Source organism: Equus caballus, chromosome 24, assembly GCF_041296265.1.
Source record: "Equus caballus isolate H_3958 breed thoroughbred chromosome 24, TB-T2T, whole genome shotgun sequence".
NCBI lineage: Eukaryota > Metazoa > Chordata > Mammalia > Perissodactyla > Equidae > Equus > Equus caballus.
Window position 1 is genome coordinate 49,725,386 of NC_091707.1, and position 18,560 is coordinate 49,743,945.

The following is an 18,560-nucleotide window of genomic DNA, read 5'->3' on the forward strand; positions in this document are numbered from 1 at the left end:
TCCCAGATTAGATTGTATGTCAGGAAGGCCTAAAGGCTGTAGAAAACAACAAGCATGGCAAAGTATCTAATTGTATCGTTGGACCTTATGTAAAAATGCTGAAGAATTAAGCAAGGAGGAAGAACTTTATGGGGCAATAATAATGGCTTTTATAGGGGGGTTACTATATAATGTAGGCAGCTAAACATTTAAGCAGTGCATGTCAAATTATAAAAGCTATGTTTATGTGCAGACCATTTTTAAATCATTGTGTCCAGTTGTTAATATGTATTGGTACTCATAGTTAGCACCTTGTTTAATTCTGCCTTGCCTCTGTGAGTGGTTACTTTCAAGTGATAAAACCATGACAAAAATCGCACATAGCCACTTTATTCACTTTTGCCATAATTTCTTAGTTAGTTTCATAAAAAAGCAACCTTGTAATACAAATGAGCTTTTAGTAATATTGACATTCTCATTCATTCATAAATGCGTACCATGTGCCAGGCACTGTTCTAAGCACTGAGAAAACAGAGGTGAACAGAGAACTTGCTCTCAAGGAGGTTACGGTCCAGAGGAGGGGAAGCAGACGTTCAACAAGTGAGTGAGTGTACAGAACAGGACACCGTGACTGGGGTGGGGCGGGGGTACCTCCTCTGCTTTGGGAGGTCAAGGAAAGCCTCTTTGAGGAGCTGAAAACTGAAGGAACAGGAGGAAGCAACCTTTGAAGACTCAGGAATGAGTGGCCCGGGCAGAGAGAGCAGCAGATGGCCCTCAGATGAAAGAGCCTGGGGGAATTGAAAGAAGCATGTACAGCTGGAATCCAGTGGGTGGTGGTGGGGTGTGACTTGAGAAGAGGTTAGAGAGATGGTCAGTGACGGAGATACAAGAGTTGTCCTTTCTTAGGACAGTGGAAAACCATTTGAGAGCTTTAAGCAAGGAAGGGACTTACCCCATTTACATTTTACAGTGATCGTTTTCATAATTGTGTGGAGAGTGGATTGGAGGGGGAGGATTAGGAAGCTACAGCACTAGTCCTCGTGATGTTTGAAGGTGGCTGGGATCAGGACAGTAGAGAGTGGTGGATATATCCGAGGTAATGTTTATTGAGGTGGAATGAGGCGAACTTCCTAACGGACTGGATGTGGGAAGTGAGAGGTGGCTTCCAGGTATCTGGCTTGAGCATCCGTATGGTTCTGCTTGGTTTTGAGCATCTTGGTTGATAGTTTATTAAATCCATGGGGAAAAATAGTTTGAGTACTTCCTAATACTAATCTTCTATGAATGATTTGCTTCCAGAGAGTTTAAAGGTAGGAACAATAAATATTTTATGTAAGAAGTGAATCATTTCCAAGATTATTACCACATTTATAACAGCAGTATAAGCAGGTTGTAGAAAGAACATCAGATAAAGTGATGAGGGAGATGTTTCTAGCCTTGTGTATTATAAAATTTCATCAATGATATTTTCGTTTTTGTTTTTTTAATTGCATTTTTGTTTCATCCTTACAATAATGTATTAACTGAAAAATCGTTTTTAAAATAGGTTGCTATTTTTACTGTATTAAAGGTGAAGTAATTTAAGATTAAAAATAAAATGGCAGAAAGAGAGTCAGGATTAGAACTGAGCTAATCCGTAGTATTTCTACAGTTTGCTTTCTAAATTTCATCTGAAGTGGACAGTGAATGATGATGCAATTAAGCCACTCTTCTCAAGGTTAAATTTAAATTGGAATCCAGAAAAGAAATATTTTGACCTCCAATTTAGATTCCCTAGATATGGAGCCACTTTTAAATATAGTTGTTATAATATATCCATGTTATATGATTTAATCCTAGGGTATCTTTTCAAAAAGAAATAGATCTTTTTCTGTGGTCTTTACTGATTGTTTGAATTATTTTCCATAATATATTTAATTGAAATCTTAAATGTTAGATTTCAGTATTTGACTTAAACTTCTGGTTATCTAGAAATGAAAGAATTTGATTGTCAAGATACATTTCTGAAACGTGGTCCTTTGTAAAATTTAAAATGGTAATGATATAATTACAACACGTAACACTGGTGACTCCTTTACAATGAAGTGCACAGAAGTCTCTAACTGTTTAGTTACTGAATCCTTTTAATTGTTTCTTCACTTATTTTGGGAACCAAAATATATGGCATAAAATTATGTAATAGAAAATGTGCAATGTCAGGAACAGATAAAAATAGCTATAGCTAACATTTCTTGAGGTCTTACTATGTGTCAGGGACTGAATTCTGTCAAACATTTTATGCATTTTTGTCTCTTCGATTGCTCACAGCAGTTCTGTAAGTGTCACTTGCTGGAGGAAGAAACAACTTAGTTGAGTAACTTGCTCACACATAGTTACTTTTTTTCTTCAGAGAAATCTTTTAAAAGCATCAATCACATCTTCTTCTTGCAGGAAAATTACATAAGTGGTGTGTAGGCAGAATGATGGCCTCCCAAGATATCAGGTCCTGATCCCTGGAACCTATAAATGTTTCCTTATTTAGAAAAAGAGTTTTTGAAGATGTAATTAAGGATTTTGAGATAGAGAGATTATCCGGTGGGCCCTAAGTGCCATCACATGTATTATAAGAGGAGAGCAGAGGGAGATCTGACACAGACACAGAAGAGAAGGCCATGTGAAGACAGAGTCGGAGACTGGGGCGATACAGTCATAAACCAAGGGATGTGAGCAACTACCAGGAGCTGGACGAGGCAAGGAACAGGTTCTGTTCCAGTGCCTCCAGAGGGAGTGCGGCCTTGCCAACACTTTGATTTTGGCTGAGTGATACTGATTGAGACTTATGGCCTGCAGAACTGTAAGTGAATAAATCTCTGTTGCTTTAAGCCACTCAGTTTGCGGTAATTTATTATAGCAGCCACAGGAAGCTAATAACTTCCCATTTCAAATAGAATAAAACTTCTTACCGTACTCTTAAATGACTGTGTCTAGTTTTCTGACCTCATCACCTACCATTCTTTTCCCCTTCTTCCTTGAAGGCAGAATCTTTGTCAGTCTGGTTTATCGCGATATCCCGTGAACCTAGAACAGTGCTTGGCAAATACTAGGCACTCAAAAATAGTTTTAAAGTGAGCATTGATTGAACTTAATGTTCTGAGACAGTAAGTGTCTCCCTGGAAGATCGATGACACATTGGCCTGATCCACTGATGGTATTCTTGGATGAGAAGTAAAGACATGATATCAGTGGAGTGATATAATGCTGATTCCTGTTCCTAGAGAGACCTTTTCTGGGGGAGTGGGAGAGATACATGATAAGGAAAGGATCAAAGAAGCATAATCAATATGAAATTTGGTAATTTGAGATCAGTAGGTGTGGTCTACCAGTCTTCCGATTCTGAAAAGATGCATTAGTTCTACTTTTATTAATTTTGCATGACTTTTTTTTCATTTATGGAAATATTAGAAAATGCCACAAGTTTCTCCCAATGTGATTGAGTATTTTATATCTACTGAATATAGGGAAATTTTCTAAAAAGATCTTATTTTCAGATTTTTTTTTTTTAAAGATTTTATTTTTTTCTTTTTTCCCCCAAAGCCCCCCAGTACATGGTTGTATATTCTTCGTTGTGGATCCTTCTAGTTGTGGCATGTGGGATGCTGCCTCAGCGTGGTTTGGTGAGCAGTGCCATGTCTGCGCCCAGGATTCGAACCAACGAAACGCTGGGCCGCCTGCAGCGGAGCGCGCGAACTTAACCACTCGGCCACAGGGCCAGCCCCCTTATTTTCAGATTTTTATAGAAAGACTTTACTGTGTAAATAAAGATATTTGTGAATAAAAAGCTTAACTTTACTTACTTTTTAAGTCCTATTTCAAGCGGCACAGATGTGTGGATAAGCAATAATAATGTGAGGAACACTCAGTGTGGGCCAGGCACAGTGCTCAAAGCTTTAGACCCGTCCTTTTAAACTTCTTATAACAACTCCACAGGATGGATGTATTCTCGTTGTACGGTTGAGAAAATCTAGGCTTAAAAAGTTCAGTGTTTTGACTATGAATATTTTGTTGGGAGGTTTCTAGGAAGCATGAAATTATATAATTTATTCTTACAGTTCACCAAAAAAAGAAATAGTCTTAACTAAAGGAATTAAAGAGCATTAACAGATAATACAAATTGCTTTTTCCTTTGGTTTGCTGCTCAAAAATGAAAGTACGTGTCTTTCTCCCTGTAGGTGATGTTTTCTGAGATAAGTTAAAAGTTAAGTTCTGAGAAAAGCAAAAGGATTTTGTGAAAGCAACACTTTTATACATAATAAGCAAGACATGATGTTCCAGACACCCCACAGGTCATAAAAAGCCCACGGGAGAGTATAGCACTCTATTGACAAACTAAGCATTTAGGGACACTCTGATATGAAGGAAGGTGAGGAAGAAAGTGAAATAATTTCTGTGATGTAAGTTGATGGAAAACAGTCATCAGGGTCAGAATTGACCTTCCTAGGAGGTTTTATGGGCTAGGAAGCATAAAATTACATAACCATTTTTCTAGTTCACTAAGAAAAAGAAAGAGAGGTAGTGTTAACCAAAGAAATTAGAGAGCATGAACAGATGATACAAAGTCCTCTTGTGTTCTGTGGTTTACAGCTCAAAAGTAAAAGTACGTTGACCTCAGTGAATTTAGAAAGTAATGTCTGTGTTATGTCTTTTCCTTTTTATGTATATCTATTTGTGTTTAAGGATGAAATAGGTTAGCATCATTAATTATTTTACAAAAATAATTAAATTCGATGGAAACATTTACTGAGCATATCGTTTTTGTGGGCATATATGAAACGTTATATTAGCCGATATTCCTGATAGACCTCAAAACACTGTCTCTTAGTAAGTTCTCGTGGAGACCAGTGTTCTCACACGCGCTTCATAGTCCTTCAGTCGTGTGTTATTTTTACCTTACTTAGAATAAAAATGACCTGGAACTTCTGAAACTCTTAATAGGAAATCTTTTATTTCTGTGATAATAGAACCACTGTTACTACTTGAATATTGTTTCTGGTTTTAGGCATTTGAGTGATACAAAGGGTCATGTAAATAAAAATATTTACAATCCTGGCAAAATTATAAAACAAAGAAGATATTTACATACTTCACTGTAATAAAGGTGTGTAATGTTTAATTTAAAACTTTATGAATTAGCTAACCTTTTGGCGGTGTGGTGAGCTAAATATCCTAGAAAATTTTCCCAAATCAGAACATATAGAAAGTCTAGATAAAGTACAATGAGCATTCTGTTAAATGCATAATTAAGCTTGTAAGAGAGGTAAGGAAGATTCAGGGCTCAAAAACAAAGCAGTCAGTTCCATTTCTTGTTAGGATGTAGGAATGTGCAAGAAAACATCACTCCCATTTTAATAACAGTGGGTTATTCACAAAATCCAAGTAAGTATAACTTTAGCCTGTTAGAGGTGGTCACAAGGCAACCAAATAAACAATTCAAAAGAGCAGCAGCCCCTCTGAAGAAAGATGAGACACAGGCACATTGACTTTTGACACAGTAGAGGAGGAAGAAGTGGCCACCACATAAGGTTGTTAGAAAAAAATGAGCTAATATTGTGATGAGTTTTTAAAGGTTGACTGTGAGCTAGCATATCAATTTAAAATAACTTGGAGTTGCAGACACAAGAGACCTTTGCACTCACTTGCAAGCTCTTTTCCAGAAGCCTCCTTGCCTTGGGGGGCAGGCAGGAGACTGGAGAGATTGGCTTTTGCTGATGCAGGTGAGGCGATGATTGGCTGCTGCTGGGGGACAGGAATACAACACTGCCCACCTTCTCAGAACAACATGCCTGGATGTATAGGGAAATTCAGCAGAACGATGGAAACTATAAAACAATTGAAAATGCTAGAAACAAAAAGGATGATATCAGAGGTAAGCATTCCTTCAACAGGCTTATCAGTAGTTTGGACCCAGCTGGGGAAAGAATCAGTGAACTTGAAGGTAGAAATTATCCAAATTGAAACAAGAAGGTAAAAAAGAATGAGAAAAAAATAGAAGAGAGCATCGGATGGCTTTGAGACAGGGTAAAGTGATCTAATATACATGTAATTGATGTCCCAGAATGAGAAAACAGGGAAAAAGAACTATTTGAAGAAGTAATGGCCAAGACTTTTCTGAAATTAGTGAATGACAACAAACCAAAGATCCAAGAAGCTCAGAGGACCCCAAGCAGAATAAATACACACACCCCGCCTAGGCACATCAGGATCAAACTGCTGAAAATAACAAGTAAGAGACAATCGTGGGAGCAGTCAGAGACAAAAGAAACATTACATACAGAGGAACAAAGGCAAGACAAAGCAGACTTCTGGTCAGAAGCTAGACAGACCAGAGACAATAGAATGTCATATTAGAAGTACTGAAAGAAAAAGCAAACACAAGTCAACAAGAAATCTGCACCCAGTGACGATATCTGTCAAGGATGAAGGCAAAATGCTATTTTTTTTTTTAGACAAACAGAAGTTGAAAGGATTCTTTGTACCAGACTTATACTACAAGAAGTGGAAAGGAAAGTTCTTTAGGTAGAAGTAATGTGATACCAGATGGAAATTGGATTTACGTGAAGCAATGAAGAGCACCAGAAATAATAATTCTAGACAAATTCTTCCAGAAAATAGAGGAGGAAGTAAGAACTTCACAAGTCATTCTATGAGACCAGCATTACCCTAATACTCATTTAAATGAGACATAGACATTACAAAAAAACCCTGTAGATGTTTATCCCTTATGAACTTAGATGCAAACATCTTCTGAAAAGCAGCAAAGCAAATCCAGCAATATATAAAAGGGATAATACTTCATGACCAATTGGGGTTTAGCTCAGGAATTTAGGGTTGGTTCAATATTTTAAAACTAATCAATATGTCATCATATCAACAAACTAAAAAAAAAAAAATCATCATCTGATTATTTCAGTAGAGGTAGGGAAAGTATTGACAAATCCAACAATCATTCCTGAACGCAGCAAACTAGGGATACACAGGAGTTTCCTTGTGAAAAACATACAGGTAAATCATACTTAAAGGTGAAAGACTGAATGCTTTCCTCTAAGATCAGGAACGTGCCAAGAGTGTCTACTCTTACCACGTTTGTTCAGCACTGTACTGGCTGTTGTAGCCAGTGCAATAAGGCAATGAAAAGAAATGAAAGGCATCCACGTTGCATAGAAAGAAGTAAAGCTGTCTCTTTTTGTCACATAACATTATCATCTATGATGGAATCGACAAAAGGAAAAAACTAGAACTACATGAGTATGGAAAGGTTGCAGGATACAGGGTCAATATACAAATCAATTGTATTTCTACATACTAGCAACAGGCAATTGGAAATTGAACTTTTTCTTAAACTATCTCTGTAGCTTTAAAGTGTGTAATATTTAGGGATCAATCTGATAAACGATATGTAAGACCTGTTTACTGAAAAGTGTAGGACATTGCTGAGAGAAATAATATGAGAACTAAGTGAATGGAAAGATACACCATGTTCATGGATCAGAAGACTCAATATTGTTAGATGTCAGTTCTCAGCATTGATTAGTGCAAAATAATCAAAATTCCAGCAAGTTAGATTTTTTTCCTCTCTCTCTCTCTTTTTTTTTTTGTAGGAAGTGACAAGCTAATTCTTAAATTCATGTGAAAATTCAAATGACCAAGAATAGCCAAAATACCTTTGAGAAAGAGGAACAAAGTTGGAGGACTTTTACTACCTGATTTTGAGACATAATATACAGCTACAGCAATTAAGACTGTGTGATATTGGTATAAAGACAAATCAGTGGGACATATATAGAGAAGAAAATCCCACACATACATTGATTTCAACACAGGTGCAGAGGCAATTCAGTGTAGAGATGATAGTCTTTTCAACAAATGGTGCTGGGTCAGTTGGGAAAAAAGTCTATACCTTGTACCATATACAAAAATTAACTCAAAATAGATCATAAACCTAAAAGTTAAAAACTAAAATTGTAAAAACTTCTGCAAGAAAACGTAAGAGAAAATCTTTGTGACCTAGGGTCAGGCAAAGGTTTATTATGTATGACACTAAAAGCATGATCCATAGGAGAAAAATTTGATAAATGTGACCTCATGAAAATTTAAAATTTTGACTGTTCAGAAGATACTGTTAAGAGAATGAAAAGACAAGTTATAGAATGGGAGAAAATATTTATAAATCACATACCTAGTGAATGACGTGTTCAGAATACATAAAGAGCTCTTAAAACTCAGTAATAGAAACACAATCAAATTTTTAAATGGGCGAAAATGTGAACTTCACCAAAGAAGATTTGTGGATGGCCAATAAGCATAAGAAAAGATGCTCAGCGTCGTTATCATTAGATAAATGCAAATAACTCTGTATACCTCTTGGAGAACAGCTGTACTAAGATTACCTGATCATTATCTCTTCAGACATTTTTCAAATATGCTTCTGCCTAATAATCTGCTCTGCTCTCCTTCTAGGACTCCAATTTCACATATGTTAGACCTTTTCATAGTATCTTCCACCTCTTTTACCTTCTCTTCTGTTCTCTTTGTGATTCATTCTGAGTGTTTTATCCTGACCCGTATTCCATTCACTAATTCATCTGTGTCTAACCTAATTTTGATTTTGATTATATGTTTCTGGTCTAGAATTTCTAGTTAGCTCTTTTAAAAATCTACCACATCCTTTTTTTAAGAAAAAAAAATCTTAGAATTTTCTGTTGTAATTCCAATTGTATCTTTTTATCCTCTTGAACCAGGTATGTATCAGATATCACCAATACCTGGAGCCCCTTTGGGTGCATTTCTATTTTCTGTTGCTTCTACTGGTTCTCATTCATATTGTCTTCTCTCTTCATGCGCCTGGATATTATTGATTGTGTATTTGATCTTGTATTTGATAAATTATTTGCAGAAATAGTTTGAGGCCTAGGGTGATGTCCTTCTCTAGAAAGGAATATGTTTTCTTCTGGCAGCCACTTAACTGCCTAGCAATAAAATCTCACTTAATCCAGTTTCAGGTATTGAATGATTGGAAGCTGGGCTGCTCTCCCTGTGAAGGCCAGTCACCTTCGGGATAACCCTTATTCTGTCCCAGGGGAGGGCCTCTGCAAGGCTGTCAGAAAAGTCACTTAAGCTCTCAGCCTCTCAGGAGCCTTTTGTAGAACCAGGAAATGGCCCCAGGGGAAAAATAGGCCCTAAATTACATGCTCACCTTTCTGGAATTCCATTGTCTGTTACATCTTGGATGGGTAATTTTTCTAGTAATGGGTAATCTAGAATGGGTAATTTTTTAGTTTTGGAGGGATAACTTTGTTAGTTTCCGTATGCCTTTATGCAGATGATTTTTTTTTTGGTGAGGAAGGTTGTCCCTGAGCTAACATCTGTTGCCCATCTTCCTCTTTATGCTTGAGGAAGATTGTCCCTGAGCTAACATCTGTGCCAGTCCTCCTCCATTTTTTTTATGTGGGATGCCACCACAGCATGGCTGATGGATGGAGTATGTCCATGCCCAGGATCTGAACCCGTGAACCTGGGCTGCTGTAGTGGAGCATGTGGAACTTTAACCACTTGGCCATGGGGGTAGCCCCAGTATGCAGATGATTTTTATATTTTGTCCAGGTTTCTAAATTATCCTCATCAGGAGAGCTGATTAGAATTACCTAGTCTGCTATTACTGAAAGAAGCAGCTCTCCTTTTTAAAATTTTCAGTGCTGGCCTGGTGGCGTAGTGGTTAAGTTTGCACACTCCGCTTCGGCAGCCCGGGGTTCATGGGTTCAGATCTTGGGCACAGACCTACACACTGCTCATCAAGCCATGCTGTCGAGGCGTCCCACTTACAAACTAGAGGAAGATTGCCATGGATGTTAGCTCAGGGACAGTCTTCCTCAAGCAAAAAGACAAAGATTGGCAATAGATGTTAGCTCAAGGCCAATCTTCCTCACCGAAAAACGAACAAAAAAACAACAAAAGTTTTCTCCTTTTTGATTTAATCTTATAATGTTAGCCCCAAATGTTTCTGTTTGTATACCTGCATATACCCCTCCACCATACCCTGTGATCACCCTCACCCCCACACAGACCAATTGATTGTTTTTTAGTGATGTGTTAGGAATAATCTAGAACTTAAAATTAAATATTCTCAAAACATTTGTGATGGATCTCTTTATTTAAACTTTGAGATCTTCAGCACTCTTGTTGGGCTGAAATTATGTTTACAAGAGTGGATCTCCACTTTCAGTCTATGTTTTCTCTGTATGCAGTCTCATCCACATGCAAGCCTTTAAATATCATCTGTATAAAGCCTATCTATTCCATATAAATTCTCCTGTTTGTAGCAGACCTTTTCAGAGTATCAGATCTGTATACACAATTCCCTGTTTATGATCTCTACTTGGATGCCTTAAAGGCATCTCAAAGTTAAAAAGTCCAAAACTGAGCTCCTGGTATTTCCCCTCGACACCTGGGCTTCTTGCAGTGTCCCCTGTGGTAATGGTGACACTGTTATCCGTCTGGTTTACAAGCCAGGACTTTGGGCGTCATCCTTGATACTGTTCTTTTACTACTAATGCATACAATCCTGTTTATTTTATGTCTTGAATGTTTCTGGAATCCATCCACCTCTCTCCAACCGCACTACCCCCACCCCAGTCCAAGCTACTATGAGGCTTTGCTCAGGTGTGTGTAATGGCTTCCCAAGAGATCCTCGCCCACTACCTCCCTCCCAGTCCACCCCACCTCGCTACTTTCTGATTCACTTTCATCTTTATAGTCAGCATGCTATTTCAAAGCATTTAAGACTGCAGTTTGAGTATTCTCTTGCTTAATGCATCTGAGGCCCCATATAATTTGGGCTTCGACTGTTTGACCAGCCTCAGCCCCTTCTGTTGCGCTGCAGCTGCCATGCTCCTTCCTGCTTCTCAGTGCTGGGACTGCCTTCTTTCTTACTTTTCTTGCTTTCCTACCTCTCTCTATCCCAGCTTTTGTCTGGTTTCTTCTTTCTCTTCACACAGGCCAGTTGTCACTTCTCAGTGATCCCCCCTCCTCCGAGGAGATCAGGTCACCTGGTGGATGTTCTTGTGGCAGCGTGTACTTCCCATCCTTAGCTCTTGTGGCGGCTTTAGCTGCAGTGTTAACAGGTGCGTTGCTGCTTCTGCTCATTGCTGTCTCCAGCACCTAGCACAGTACCTTGAATGCAACTAAATGAATATGTGTTGAATGTTTGAATGTGTGTAAGCAACAGGAGTCTCTCAAAGGTAGCGAACTGTGTCTTTGACTTTTCTCCAGTTTCCCAGAACACTTAGTTTGATGTTACTACTTAATAAATAGCTGTGAATGAAATTAAAATTATATTATCAGAATTAGATTTTCATTGGGCTACTTTAGAGAAAATTAGGATAGGAGGGAAAAGGACTGTGACTGACTAGAAAGAAAGCTCTATTTCCACTTGCTTATAGAAATTTGCCCTACTTTCCAATGCTGCTTTTTCCCCCCAGAAAACAGTTTATAATTTTTTCAAAAAATATTTAATCAAATGTGGCTCCAATAGATCATTGGAAATGCTTACTTACAGCTGCTGTATCTAGTAAATAGATATTCCTTTGATAAGCACATCTTTCTTTGCAATGTTTTAAATTGCTTTTTATTTATATTTTAAGCCTAAATCCTGCAATTACATGATTCTAATTTATTATATGTGAAGATGACTTGGCAGGGTATTCCAGCCAGAAGTTCAGTTTCAAAACCACAGTCTTGAAATTCGTTTCTTTGTTGTGGTGTCCTTGTGATTTGCACGGCAGGACACTTCGCTGCACGTTTGCGGTAGTCATAGGATAGTTACTGTTGGTATTTCCTTTGTGGAACAAGATTTTTGGAGTACTTTTATGTGTACCTCCTCATGAACCAAGATTTAAATAAGTGTAAAACATCCCTTTTGTTCCTGTTTACTATCTCCACTTTATTTTCCCTCTCAGATTTTGATTTTCGGTGCTCTCAACTAGTCCTCCCCACCTTTTTCTATAGTGTGGAATGTAGCAATCAGTGATAGGGAAGAGAATGAGGTATCATAGTTAGTTGTTAAAGGCGTGTTAGAATTATTCGTATTTAAGTCAGTTTTAAAGTCTTTTATAAATATTATAACTTGATAGTGAAAAGAGCTGTCACTGTTGTTGTTGGTTACTAAAACTTCCCACATTTATGACCCTCAAAACCCCAGATATTTTGTATGTCCTAGGTCTTCAATATTTTAATATTTAAATCTCTGTTATTTAATTTCAAAATAATCAGTGATGTTATCTCTAAAACTATATGAAGATACTTTGTAATTTTAGTGCTCCCTTACCTTTAACCAGCACCGTGTATGGTAAATGTGTTTACCAGTTTTAGTCAATAAGTGTAGTTTCCAAATGTGTGAATCCAAAATATGTGCTCTTTTGGAATGAGCCAGTGATGTATTCAATGGTTCTCTATGTTGTGTATTGTAAAGAGAAACATCTTCTCGATGTATATGATGTGCATTTATTGGAGACCGAACAGCTTCCCTCTGCAAGGACTGTATTATATTGTTTTAAAAAATGCTTTCTTGCACCACTCATGCTAACTAAAGAGTGAATTTAAACACAAAAGTGTCTAGTATATTTTCCTTCCTTGAATAGGAATCGTTTTTTAAATATTGAAATATACCGTTAACTCATTTATAAAACGTCTCATTTCATTTTGAGGAAATCAAGTTGGAATGCCAGCCATACAGTAGTATGTAAGAGGAACGGTAAATGGCATTAAGGCATGCACTTAAGCAATAGAGGAATTTACTTTTCAGTGTCTTCCAAGGTCCATGAGGATGCACACTTATTTACCCAGAGAGTCTGGATCTCACTCTGTTTGTCCAGAGGTGTGACTCTGTGGAGGAGAGCACTTACTGGTAAGTATCAAACTCTCATTGTAATATGATTCAGAAAAATATGTTTAGCAATCAATTGATTTTTAGCAGTGATAAAATCTCTTAGTCTGTGCTGGTTTCTTAACAGTGGACAGTCCCAGATGTTGAAGTCAGCACAACAAGAGAAAAACCCAAATCCTGATAAGACTTGAGGATTTTTCGAAAATTAAATGCAAAATAGTTGGGGCAAATGTTGCTGCGGGAGTCAAGACTAAGTAATACAGTAAGAAGATATGAAGTTGGAGAGCTTCTCATGTTCTTCTTTTGCATAAAGTTTGCATATGTACAAAACCCAGGACTTTAATGACTTTAAGAGGGGCAGAATTACGTCTCTTGGAACTTAAAACGGCAGAATCACGTGAACTGGACTGTACATTGTGGCCCTCACAATTTATTCTAATATTTCTTTGCAAAGTACTTTTTGTTTCTAAATAAAAGCTGTGCTTCTGAAACCTGTAAGTGATGTATACTGGCCACATCAAATCTTTTAAAAGTGTTTTCCAAATCCAAAATTGTTAGTGTGGAACAAATGTTTGTTTTGGACACAGTAAAACAAGGGATATGGGAGGGCTGATTTCAGAGACCACTGGCTGCTTCTGCTTTGCACCTTATCATTTCTTCTCTTTTTCTTTCAGCCAAGAACTCTTAGGATACGTAATTGACCGTTTTGAAAAAACTTGTCAGATAATGTGTGTGTGACACAAAAGCTCAAAACAAAACAAAACAAAAAGCAGCCACCTTCAAGTGTGATAGCTTTTCTGGGAATTAACCAAACCACATAAACATTTGCCTCAGAAAAACCACTGCCAGAGCTCCCACACTACCACATGAAGTCTTAGGATTGATTTAAGCTATGCCTTAGTAAATGATGAATGGAAGAACAGAATCTGTGAGAAGAATTCAGTGCTTAGCTTTGGCATCAGGCAGACAAAAGTTAAGTCTTAGCTGCAAATTACTAGCTCGCTGGATTTCAGCAAAATACTTGACGGCTTTGAATCTGTTCTTCAACTATGGAATGACATGTTATCTCCTAGTGTGGTGACTGGCAGTGGTCCCACCCTGCAGAATCAAAGAGTCTGGGCACATGGTTTGAACATGGTTCCAGAGATGCTGGAGTAGAAGGTGGCAGGAACATCTCCTTACTGACGTGATAGAAAGAGAACTGAAGATGCATTTCTCTGTGATCCATTTTTGCTTTTCCTTGTGTCTAATTCTGCCAATCCCTAATCTTTAGGACTCACCTCAAAATCTCTTGAAGCCACCTTTTAGGAGATGTGGAAAATGTGTGTGAAGGGAGAGAGCATCAAGAGCAGAAAGTTTAGGTCGAAGGGTAAGAGCTATTCAGTCATCCAGCAATTACTTGTTGAATGCCTGCTGTATGCTAGGAGTTGGGGATACGGTTGTGAACAAAACAGACAAAACTTCTTGCACTCATGAAGCTTATGTTGTGGATGTAGAAGACAGACCGTAAACAAGTGAATGTGTTGGATGTTGGATGATGGAGATAATAAACCGGTAAAGGGGATGGTGAGAGCTGGGGCAAGGGAGTGGCTTTCAGTTAAAATAGAGTCACCAGGGAGGGGCTTGTTGGAAAGGCCATACTTGAATAGAAGCTTAAAAAAGATCAGGGAGCCAACTGCGTGGAAATCTGGGAAAACGGGCAATTTGGAACAGATTCTGAAAGTCATTGAAAGGACTTTGACTTTTCCTTTGAGTGGGATGGGAAGCCATTGGAAAGTTTTGAGCAGGAAAGTGACATGATCTGACTTATTCTTTACAAGACTCTCTCTGGCTGCTGTATCGAGAATAGATAGAGGGGCAGTGATGGGATCAGGGACTAGTTAACAGGTTGTTGGAATAATTGAGGCTGGAAATGATGGTGGCTTGGATCAGGGTAGTAGTGGCAGAGGTGATAAGTGATCAGATTCTGGATCAGGATTGGTGGGTCGTTTGATTGTGGCAAGTGAGGGACTGAGAGCTGAGTTAAGGATGACCCCAAAGTTTTTGGGCTGACAGCTGGAAGGGCACAGTTGGCATTCACTGTTTACAGAGATGAAGATTGGAGGAGGAGCAGTTCTGGAGAGACATCAGTTCAGGTGTGGACAAGATGAGATTCCTAGTAGATAGCCCAGTACAGAGAGGAGACAGCTGGATGTACAATGTTGTTATTTAATGCTCAGTTAGTACAAGTTGGTAAATCGTAAAAGTTCTGTTTAAATGATTTAAATCTCTAAGAAAACAGTACTATAATTCACATCTTACATATTAGGAGATAATGCAGAAAAATTAATTTTCTTAAGATCACAGATAGGAAACTTTGTTATATGGCTGCAAGTTCCACATTGTTCTATTAACTTTGCTATATTAGTTATAAAATAGGCATTCAAGGGAAATTCTCATAATTGCCATAATTGATTAAACAAACTAATCCTTTGGCTACCTGTACATTACACACACACACTCTCTCTCTTCTAGAGAAGTATAGGATACATCTTTGATGAGATTTATAAGATTTTAAAAAATTTTTTATGTGTTGAAAACTAATATTCTCATATAGGCTTTAATTTTGAATACACATTTAAAATTTTTAAATAGTGAATGGAGATGGCTATAAATATAATTCATTTTTAATAACATTCTTATATTTAAAAAATTCCTTCTTTTAAAGACAATTTACTTCATGGTAATTTACTTTATGGTACTTTATGTTCTTTGTTGTTTAAAGGGGAAAATACGTTTGTACAATCTTAAATGTATTCCTTTCTTATAGTAGAATGTTTATTTTTTGAAGCAGAAATACAAGTAGTGAAAACACATGTGATTGAGCTTTGACATTATTATTCGAGGTAGGATGGAAACTGTACAATGCAAATAGAACAGAAATTGAAATCTGTCAGAAATGCCTATCCTGCTATTTAAAGGTATATGTACTTCTATAATTTTCATTCAATAAAGCAATGGAATGTTATTTGTAAATTTCTAAGACATTTAAACTTGCTGTGGTCTGATGAGTTAAATGATCAGGAGCAGATTAATATAGTTTTCTTAAAGCAATGAGAGGAAGTACATATCCTTGAAGGTCACATATAGTTATTTTGTGAAATATGACTGTTTGGGTTCTATGACTTGGACTTTTAAAAATTATGATTTCTGATCACGCGTCTATGTAATAGCAAACTCTTTCTGATGATACAGGAAGTCCTACATGTTGCGGGAGTGGAGATGCAGCTAACGGCTGCGGCATCGTTTTTGACCGTTCTACAGGAAGAATCAGTGTCAATTCATACGTATGCCCACTCTTTCCTCCAAGTCATTCTGTTACATCTGGAGCACAGGGACACAGGTCAGGGGCCTCACGTGCTTAATTATGTATTTATTGATTGTTTCCTGTATGTGGCCATGATGTCCTTTGACTTGTTAGCCTGATGAGGGTAACTGAATGAAGCCACGCTGCCCAGGAGTTGATCTTTAGTATGACTAAAAGTAGCCGTGGCTGTTTCCTTATGAAACCTGCAAAATTCAGTATGCTTGAAAGCTGAAGACCTATTAGTTCATCTTGTGATTTATACTTTTCTTCTTAGATTTTTAAAAATGTTACAACATTTATGTTTATAATATTATCGTACAGCAAAAAGCACATACTTTGGGTTAAAGATATCCCCCCAGTAGTATTGTTTATTTATCTTTTGAGGAAGATTAGCTCTGAGCTAACATCCACCACCAATCCTCCTCTTTTTTGCTGAGGAAGATTGGCCCTGAGCTAACATCCGTGCCCATCTTCCCCTGCTTTATATGTGGGACGCCTACGATAGCATGGCTTGATAAGTGGTGCATAGGTCCGTGCTCGGGATCTGAACCAGTGAACCCTGGGCCGCTGAAGCAGTGTGCGAACTTAACTGCTATACCACTGGGCCAGCACCCTCCCAATATTATTTTTAAAGACAGGTTTTCTAGATGTTGACTAAAATAAAAAATAGAGAAACTTCTTATAGTAGTATTAAAAACAATTATTCCCATTTTATCGTTAAATACTATAGTGACTATTAATGGCTGAATTGAACCTAAATTTGTGAGTGAGATTTAATTTGGCGTGTTTTATCTGTGTCAATCAGGTGTCAGCAACGCATGGTTGGAGACTCTTCTGTCTGTGATAGAAGTATTGCCCAAAGAAACCCTAAGACATGAGGTAACACTTTTCTTTTTTGTAGATAGTAATGAGTGAGTCACTCTAAGGTCTTCTTGATTTTATTTTTGGTAAAAATGGTATTTTTAAAAAGAGTAGAGTTACTTCCCCACTCTGAAAGCAACACATGTTCATTATAGAAAATTTAAGTAATACAGAAAGTAAGAAGAAAACCATGGTTCTGTACTTCACCACTTTTAATGTTCTGATATATTTTCAGTTCAGATTTTTCCGTGTATATGGCTACTATTTGCCATATTAGTGATTGTACTGAATTTATAGACGGTTGCCTTTCACTTATTATTTTCCTATGTGTTTTAAACTTATTTGGTCGTAGCTACAAAATATTTTACCTACTTATTAAACATTGAAGCCTGTTTTCAGTATTTTACTATCAAGGCATTAATGAACATCTCTGTAGAGCTTTTCTTGTTTTTCAGATAATTTCCTTAACTGTAGCTTCCAAAAAAGTGGAATTACTGGGTCAGAGGACATTAATGTTCCTAAGGCTCTTGACTAGCAATATATGAAAATGCCTGTTTGCCTGGACTTTTATCAGCAATAACATTCTGATTTAATTTGATGGGCCAAAAGTGGAATTACGTTTTAATTGGGATTTTTTTGATTATTATGCTGTTCAATATTTTTTCATATATTTATATCAGTTCCATTTCTCTTTTTGGAATTGTCTGATCATATCGTTTGATCATTATTTATATGTGCTATTTATCCGTCAAGGTTGTTAATCCTTTGTTGTTATGTTGCAAGTATTTTTCCCAATTTATTGTTTGCTTTTTAATTTTAATTTGTATTTTCCAAATACCCTTCTCTAAAAGTTTTGGTAAATTAAGATGAGAGAATAGGAAAATTAGAAAAGAATTTTATTCTCTAGTGAAATGGTTTTTCATTCTTTGAACATTATCCCTGTATATATTTATTTTCAAATATGTTATGGGTGAAAAAAACAGTTGTCTGTGAATGAAATGTCCTCTATGGATGTCATGAAAAGTCTTTGTCCTTTCTTTGTCCTCATACAGTTTATGATCCTGTATCAAAGCCTAAATACTTGCTTGAAAATGGGAAGATTTACCCAGTTATAAGGATGTTTGTATACTTGATGCCCAACATCTAGATGATTATACATATTTAAATGTTGAATGTAATGTTGACATGTGTCATTTATATTTTTTGAAGAGTGATATGTAGTAGAATGCAGTTTTTACTCTAGAATGCCATGTATTGTTTAACATGTAATTTTTAAGATTTTAAATAGCTTTTTATTTTACATCAGATCTCTCACTTTTAAGTTATATTTATCATTATGCATTCAGTAATTCTGGCTACTTTCTTGAGAAAAAACACCAGTTGACCCCTTTATTAGAGTCGTGGAATTGAGAACTTGCAGGGATCTTACTGCCACATACCCTACCTTCCACTTTAATTAGA

At 37.1% G+C, this 18,560-nt stretch overlaps 1 protein-coding gene across 4 annotated transcripts in view; it reads left to right on the forward strand.

Moving 5' to 3' along the window:
- Nucleotides 1-18,560, forward strand: part of PPP4R4 (protein phosphatase 4 regulatory subunit 4) — a 107,836-nt gene that overhangs the window by 38,397 nt on the left and 50,879 nt on the right. For 2 of the 4 annotated variants that reach the window (XR_002803657.2, XM_023628327.2), the window contains exons 4-5: nt 16,127-16,274; nt 17,044-17,117. Coding sequence is in view for 3 of the 4 variants with exons in the window: in XM_023628327.2 (XP_023484095.1) it covers nt 16,127-16,274; nt 17,044-17,117 (222 nt within the window). In the remaining variant the exon portion in view is untranslated. Of the gene's footprint in view, nt 1-12,811; nt 12,914-14,164; nt 14,262-16,126; nt 16,275-17,043; nt 17,118-18,560 lie in introns of those variants that run through there. The other 2 variants (XM_023628329.2, XM_023628330.2) reach the window with 2 other exon arrangements.